We start from the raw sequence: 8359 nt of genomic DNA on the forward strand, positions 1-8359 counted from the left end.
TTTCACTACAAGAAAACAAATAATTAACGAGGGCCATTTTCCTCGTTAATTCCTCGTAAAAGGAGGTTTACGAGGAATTAACGAGGAAAAGCCTTTCGTCGTTTTTCGTCCGTCGTAAAAAAGGATTCGTCGCCATTTCCTCGTAGAATAGCGAGGTTTCGGTTTCCTCGTAAAGACGAAGTTAATATTTCGTCGTAAGTTCCTCGCCCCTTTCCTTGTAAATCACTCGCTTAATTTCCTCGTACAAACCACGTGAACACGCGTCGTTACTTACACGTAAGATCCTTGAAATCATATCCTCGTAAATTCGATGTAATATCCTTGAAAGGATTTCCTCGTAAAATCGATGTAGAATCGTTGAAAGGTTTCCTCGTAAAAACCTCGAAAGCCTTTCCTCGTAAAGACCTCGAAAGACTTTCCTCGTAAAAACTCGAAAGCATTTCTTCGTAAATTTCTCGGAAATATTTTCGTCGTAAATAACTCGTAGACTTCCATTTTTCGAATTAATAAAATATTATTTGATAAATATAATAATTATTAATTTAACAAAAATAAATATTTAAATATTGGATTTATAAATAAATTTTAAATAAAATCACAAGCAAGAAAAAATTTTATATATAATTAAGTTTGGATTTTATAATACATAAACCGAAAAAAACTAAAAAAAACTAAGGCTCGTTCATCGCCTCGTAGAATTCCTCGCTCCTCCTCGTAACATCCTCCTCGTTATGTGTGCCCGATGACTCGCCTGGAATGGGATTTTGTTGTTTCATGTTCCTCAACAAAGCTTCCCATTCCGGATTTGTGGACGCTATAACGTCGATGAAGGCTTCGAGTCCACTCACACGGCTTTTGGTCGCGCCCAGCTCGGAACGCAACTGAGTGACTTCTTCGGTCTGTCTCTGAGCATAAGATGATGTCGCTCTCGGACATCATTGACGGAACCGATCCCCAACGTACGTCCCTTTTTCTTAGGGACAACCTTAAAAACAAAAAAATTATATTTGTTAGTTAAATTTAAAAAGGAAATTTAATCAATTAATAATTAAAAAGATATAATGTTAAAAATTTACCTCCTCGTAAATCTTATCCACTTCAGTTGTGGATAAGGTAACTGGTAATCCGTCGCCGGACTGCTGGGTCAGCTGAGTCTGGCGCTCCTCAACCCGAGCAATTACGTTGTTGTAGATTTGCTCGGACTTGCCATCTAAAAACTGGCCCGCCTTGTTTTTGTGGGTCCGCTCGTAAAGTTCCGGAAGAGTCGGGAGACGTCCCAACTCTTTGGCCTAAAAACATTTAAGAAAATTGTTAGAAATATATTTAATTATATTAAAAATAATAATTAAATATTTAATTACGTACCATTTTCAAACGGACACCGGCATGTGGTTTTTGGCCCGTAGAGTGTGTAGCATCGGGCCGTTACCGTGCTCGTCTACCGTGTTACGGGCGGCAGCACAAATGTTTGCGATCCTAATGGAGTTAGGATCCTTCCAGTAACGGATGAGGCCGTCCCAAACATCCGTGGTAAGCTCAGCGGGTTTGCCACGGGTGTACCCCTTGACGATCCAGGCACCCTTCAGTTGCAAACCGTGTCCGACAAGCGAACTTGCGCCTTTTCGTAAAACGCCTTCCTCACTCTCTCACTGACCCCGATGGACCAATGATACTTTTGCTGCAAAAAAAAATTAATAATTAGTTAATAAAAAAATAATTAATTATAGAATTACTTACAGCGTAAATCTTGAACCACGTCTTTCGGATGTAGATCGGCGCGTCAATTTCCAGTTTGGATGCGCCATGGAGAAGTAACCTTTAATCGTCTCGGTTACATCTGTCGCAAGGGAATTGTCAACCCCAAACCTGGAAAAAAATGAAAATTTAAATTATTTAATGAAGTTATAAATTAAAATAATTATTTAAAAAATACACTTACCATAAAGTCCCGTCGGGTCTGTCGGGGTCTATGATTGGTAAACCAGCTCTGCCTGGCATACCAAGAATATCCTCGACAGTGTACTGCGAGAAGGGAACAGTAGGTGGCACCATGAGATCGGGATGAACAGCGGCGGGGATCTCAGGAGGAGCCATCGGAGGAGGCACCGGAGGAGCCATCGGCTGAGCCATCGGCTGAGCCATCGGCTGAGCCATCGGCTGAGGCTGAGCCATCGGAGGAGGAATCGGAGGGAAGAAATGCTGAGTCTCGGGAACAGACTCCTGATCCGAAGAACCTGAACCGCCGGCACCTGAAGAAGAACCTGGCGGGTCTAACTGACTACCAGGCTCACCGAATATCTCCCTGTAGTGAGCAGTAAGCATGCGCTGGCGAACCTGCAAAAATATATTTTTTTGAGATTATGATCATCAATAATTAAAAGCTATCATCAATAATTTAAAAATCTATCTAACAAACATAAAATCCGTAAACCTATCTAAATTCTCTAAACTAACCACCTAAATTAACCACCTATCTAAATTGTCTAAACTAATAAAGGGGGCGAGGAAATTACCATTTTCGGAGGAGAGAGGAATGGGAAAGGAGTTAGAGACGAAATGGGGAGGAAGTGGAGAGGAAGTTGGGAGGAATGGACAGTGTGAGGTTTGTGAGGTTGTATATATAAGTTACGGAGGTCTCGCAATTTCCTCGTAAGTTTACGAGGAATTAAAGAGGCCCGTGTTCCTCTTTCTCGTAAAAACCTCGTAAGATTACGAGGAAATTGCGAGGCCCGTCCCAAACTAAACGATAAATTAGCGAGGCCCGTCTTTTTGTTACTCGTAAAACCCTCGTAACATTACGAGGAAATTGCGAGGCCCGTCCCAAATAAAACGATGAAATTTTCGAGGCCCGTCTTTCTGTTCCTCGTAAATGCTTCGTAAGTTACGAGTTATTAACGAGGTTATTTTCTAAACCTCTAAACTCTAAACCCCAAACCTTAAACCCCATCTTTCTTATATTCTACTTCATATATTCATAACATATCAAAACTCAAAATTTATAACCACAATTCTTTAACTTCTAATATCAATCTCTTCTTCCTAATTTAAACTTATACAAAATCAAATTATTTATTTAAAATATAATCATTTGAAGATTTGAAAATATAATCATTTGAAGATTTGAAAATATAATCTTTTGAAGATTTTAAAATATAATCTTTTGAAGATTTAAATATAATCTTTTTGAAAATTATAAAATTATTAATGGGGTTTGGAGTTTTGGATTTAGACAAAATAGATAAGAAAGATGGGGTTTGGGGTTTAGGGTTTAGGGGTTTAGACAACATATCTCGTTAAAACCTCGTAAACCTACGAGGAAATAACGAGGAAAAAAAAAAAAAAGAAAGCCTCGTTAATTCCACGTAAGCTTACGAGGGCGTTACGACGATTTGTGCTTACGTGGAATTAACGAGGCCCGTGTATTTCTTTTTTTCTACTTTCCTCGTTATTTCGTCGTAAATTACGAGGAATTACCGAGGTTTTCTTTCTAAACCTCTAAAATCAAAAACCCAAACCACAAACACCATCTTTCCTATCTTCTACTCTTCATATTCCAATCCCAAACCTCAATCCTTATTTTTCATTCAAAACCTCAAACTCAATATTCTTAACATTTCAAACCTCAAAATTTATAATCACAATTCTTTAAATTCTAATATCAATCTCTTCTTCCTAATTTAAACTTATACAAAATCAAATTATTTATTTAAATATAATCATTTGAAGATTTGAAAATATAATCATTTGAAGATTTGAAAATATAATATTTTGAAGATTTAAAATATAATCTTCTGAAGATTTGAAAATATAATCATTTGAAGATTTGAAATATAATCTTTTGAAGATTTAAAAATATAATCTTTTGAAAATTATAAAATTATTAATGGGGTTTGGAGTTGGGATTTAGACAAAAGAGATAAGAAAGATGGGGTTTGGGGTTTAGGGTTTAGGGGTTTAGACAACATATCTCGTTAAAAACCTCGTAAACCTACGAGGAAATAACGAGGAAATAAAAAAAAAGAAAAGCCTCGTTAATTCCACGTAAGCTTACGAGGTCGTTACGACGATTTGTGCTTACGTGGAATTAACGAGGCCCGTGTATTTCTTTTTTTCTACTTTCCTCGTTATTTCCTCGTAAATTACGAGGAATTAACGAGGTTTTCTTTCTAAACCTCTAAAATCAAAAACCCCAAACCACAAACACCATCTTTCCTATCTTCTACTCTTCATATTCCAATCCCAAACCTCAATCATTTATTTTTCATTCAAAACCTCAAACTCAATATTTTTTTTATAATCGAATCACATGCATTAAGTCTGAAAATCAATCATATTAAAACACAAATACATCAATCAGATACATTTTCGTCATCACTAGAACATCATCATTTTCATTAAACTCGTCTTCAACAGCTTCATCTGTGCCATCGTCGGTAAGATCTTCATACTCATGATTATGCGGATCAATGAGAAGAATGTCATCAATTTGTTGTTCAGGTTCCTCGACTTCATTTATCTGTTCTTCTTGCAATGGTGGTTCTTCTCCACTTATGATTCGTCCTCGAGGTGTAACTTTGATCACGGATAACCAATTTATTCCCGATTCTCTCATCCGAGGGTATGGAAGGTAGCTAACTTGATCTGCTTGTGAAGCTAAGATGAAAGGCTCGAATTTGTTGTACCTGAAAATAAAGAAAACATAGAAATAAGCTTATTCTACTCATGTATGCCAAATAAAGAATTTGTTGTACCTTCTTCCACCATTGACATCAACTACACCGAATTTGTTAAACCGAACACCTCTGTTGACGACGGGTCGAACCACTCACATTTGAAGAGGACGCATTTCAGCTTCAATATCCCTGGAAATTCCACTTCGATAATCTCTGTCAAGATACCGTAGAAATCGGTTTCCCCTTTCACACATATTCCATAGTTACTGGTTGCCCGCTGTCTACCATACTCATATGTGTGAAAAGTATAGCCTCGTGTGAAATACATCTGTGAAGTGGTGACCTTTACATGTGGAGATTGAATTACTTCATGTAACCACTTAGGATAATCTGCATCGTCGTCAAAATCAACCTGCAAAAACAAAGTGAACGTTAAAATACAAATCATTTATGAATAAAGAGTTTGAGTTAATACCTGACTCTTCAACCATTTTATAAAGTGTTGATCTTTCCTTTTGTCTACGTCAGTTGTGGATATACCAGGGAATGTTTCTTCGACTTGTGAAACAAATAGGCTGTAAAATCACTTTTTATATTAATTAATATTTGGCAATTATATATATGTGTTAATTTATATATACGTGTCCATTTATGTTACCTTTCAAATAACGAATCAATGGATCCTCACAATTAAGTAGAATATAGGTGTGTGCACTATGAGCGTCTTCTTCACTCGACCACCAAACCTCTTTTGATTTTCCACCCAGTCGCCCAATCTGGCTAAAGATGTCTGGAACACCAGCAACTGCGTATGTTGGCGCGACACCACCATCATCATATCTCCTTGGAGCTCTTTTCCGAGTACGTACTTTTGACGCAAAGTAGTACGATGTGAAGTGAGAAGTTTCTTCCGTCAAACTTCCAGCAATTATAGAACCTTCAACCTTTGCAAGGTTCTTTGCTTTTCCCTTCAAATATTTCATGGCTCGCTCATACTGATACATCCATCCGTAATGTACAGGTCCACGAAGCAATGCCTCATATGGAAGGTGGACAGCTAGATGCTCCATTACGTCAAAAAAACCCAGGAGGAAATATCTTCTCCAAGTTGCACAATAAGATGGGAATGTTCTCTTGAAGCTGTTCCACGACTTCTACTTTAAGGGTGCGGGTGCTCAGATCCCTGAAAAAATGCTCCAATGCCTTGTATATTCCAAAACAATTATACACATATTAGTCATATATATTTCAAACTAAATCATTATATATAAAATAACTGCAATAATAAATATAGTACCTGCAAGTGCTTCATGTACGTTTGTAGGAAGTAGCTCCGCAAAAGCAAAGGAAGTAGTCGTTGCATAAAGACATGACAGTCATGACTCTTCATCCCAGAGAATTTTGACCCTTTTCAACGCATCTAGACAGATTTGAAACATACCCATCGGGGAATTTCACTTCTGATGCTACCCAGTTGAACAACACCGACTTTTTTTCTGAAGACAATCTGAATATCGGAACAGGAACTTGCCCATTGCTGTTTATATGTAACTCGCTTCTTGAGCAAATATCCGGCAAGTCTAACCTTGATTTTATGTTGTCTTTTGTCTTCCCCGGGACATTCAATATTGTATTCATGATGTTCTCAAAGAAATTCTTCTCTATATGCATCACATCGAGGTTGTGGCGCAGAAGAAGATCCTTCCAATATGGCAACTCCCAAAATATACTCTTCTTGTGCCAGTTGTGATGAACACCGTAAGAATCAGGCATATTAGGGGGAACATGCCAATTACCACCACGAGGAACTGTTTCCAAAACTCCATAGTAATCGAGTTGCTTTTCAGTTTCTTCTCCAGTTAAATATGGAGGAGGAGTGTCTCTCACAACCCTTTTGTGCCTAAACAATGTCTTGTTTCTTCGGTACGGATGGCCAATGGGAAGAAATCTACGATGACAATCGAACCAACTTGTCTTCCTCCCATTCTTCAGTTGAAACGCATCTGTCGCTCCATTACAATATGGACAAGCTAATCTCCCATGTGTAGTCCATCCCGACACATCCCATAGGCAGGAAAGTCACTTATGGTCCACAAAAGCATCGCTCGCATCGTGAAATTCGTCTTCGTTGAGCAGTCATACGTCCTCTCCCCTGTTGACCACAAATCCTTCAACTCTTTTATCAGTGGTTGCAGGAAAACATCCAGCGACCTTTTAGGATGTTTCGGACCAGGTATTAATATGGTCAAGAATAGCAACTCCCGTTGCATGCACATCTCCGGTGGCAGGTTGTATGGCGTAAGAAAGACTGGCCACAATGAATATTGTCTCCCTGACATTCCGAATGGACTAAATCCATCTGTGCATAATCCGAGATACACATTCCGGATATTGCTAGCGAATTCCGGATATACTTTGTTAAAATGTTTCCAGGCTCTTGCATCTGATGGATGTGTCATCTCACCATCCGTCTGAGTATGCTCGGCATGCCATCTCATCTTTCCAGCAGTCTGCTCTGATTGGTACAATCTTTTCAATCTGTCTGTAATTGGTAGGTACCACATCCTTTGGTACGGTACCCTATTACGTCCCCGTCCTTGCGGCTTGAATCGTGGCTTCTTGCAGAATCGACATTCTTCTAACTTCTCATCATTTCCCCAGTAGATCATGCAGTTGTCGATGCAAACATCTATCATCTCCGAAGGCAACCCAAGACTATACACCAGTTTCTGAATCTCATAATAAGAATCAGCAGACACATTGTCTTCCGGCAAATACTCTTTGAACAAGTCTGCCCATTCATTCATGCAACTTTCAGGTAGATTGTGATCAGTTTTTAATATTCATCATTCTAGCAGCCAACGACAATTTAGAGAGACCTTCTCTACAACCACTGTAAAGTGGTTGATTCGCCGCATTTAACATTTCATAAAACTTTTTTGCATCTATGTTAGGTTCTTCATCTTCATCATGAGCTACAAATGCATCAGTTACCATATCATGAACCCTATCAAATCTACCATCTGCTCCTCCTGATGGTAACTAGGTTCATTATGCAATGAAGAGCAACCGGTTCTTCCTGAAAATTGCTATTACTACTACTAGCTTCATTCTGATCATAATTATTATAACCTTCTCCATGTTGAAACCAGATATAGTTAATTTGGCGTGAAACCTCTATTTATTAAATGCTTCCAAACATTTTCACGATTTGCCAATTTCGAATTGTTGCATTTCCGACATGGACAGAACATCTTACCGCTTTCTAGGGCGAGCGGTGTGGAATCTGCTTGATGCATAAATGTCTCCAGTCCCGCAATGTATTCTTTCGTCACTCTCCCGTTAGCATCTCTATGCATATACATCCACCTCCGCAACTCGTAGACATTCCCAGAGCCTGACATTTTTTTCCTTTCACGTTTTTCTTTTTTTTTCTTGTTGGTGTGTTAAATGATGTTGAAACTTCCATATTTATAGAAAATTTTCGAATCTGGTAGTTGAAGTTTTGCGATGAATTTGCGAGGAAAAGGTAGGTAGCAAAAAAAACGTGCTTTAAAATTCTTCGTTAAGTTCACGTATATCATTTCCTCGTAAAGGTGACGTAAATTTACGTTGATTTAACGAGGAAATTATATTTCCAGTTTTCCTCGTAAAGATAATGCAAGCTTTACGTGGTTTTTACGAGG

General features: G+C 38.4%; 1 protein-coding gene across 2 annotated transcripts; it reads right to left on the reverse strand.

The window, feature by feature from the left end:
- Positions 1-4384: 4384 nt before the first annotated feature.
- LOC130507895 (uncharacterized) lies at positions 4385-5872 on the reverse strand. 2 transcript variants are annotated; one of them, XR_008942527.1, is made up of 3 exons: positions 5149-5301; positions 4752-5085; positions 4385-4682 (listed from the first exon to the last, which is right to left on the reverse strand). XR_008942527.1 is itself a non-coding variant. In XM_057002629.1 (2 exons), exons 1-2 carry the CDS (start codon positions 5741-5743, stop codon positions 4654-4656), a joined length of 411 nt encoding a protein of 136 aa, XP_056858609.1. In that variant the 5' UTR covers positions 5744-5872; the 3' UTR covers positions 4385-4653. The 2 variants fall into 2 exon arrangements, 1 of the variants encoding a protein (XP_056858609.1); XM_057002629.1 differs by lacking the exons at positions 4752-5085; positions 5149-5301 and adding an exon at positions 5362-5872.
- Positions 5873-8359: the final 2487 nt, after the last annotated feature.

This window comes from Raphanus sativus, chromosome 2 (assembly GCF_000801105.2).
Source record: "Raphanus sativus cultivar WK10039 chromosome 2, ASM80110v3, whole genome shotgun sequence".
NCBI lineage: Eukaryota > Viridiplantae > Streptophyta > Magnoliopsida > Brassicales > Brassicaceae > Raphanus > Raphanus sativus.

Excerpts from the sequence above, each read along its gene's own strand:
- LOC130507895 (XM_057002629.1), bottom strand. The coding sequence starts at position 5,743 with ATGGAGCATCTAGCTGTCCACCTTCCATATGAGGCATTGCTTCGTGGA. Across the intron at positions 4,683-5,361 it reads CACCTATATTCTACTTAATT|GTACAACAAATTCGAGCCTT; the intron begins GTGAGGATCCAT and ends CTTTATTTTCAG.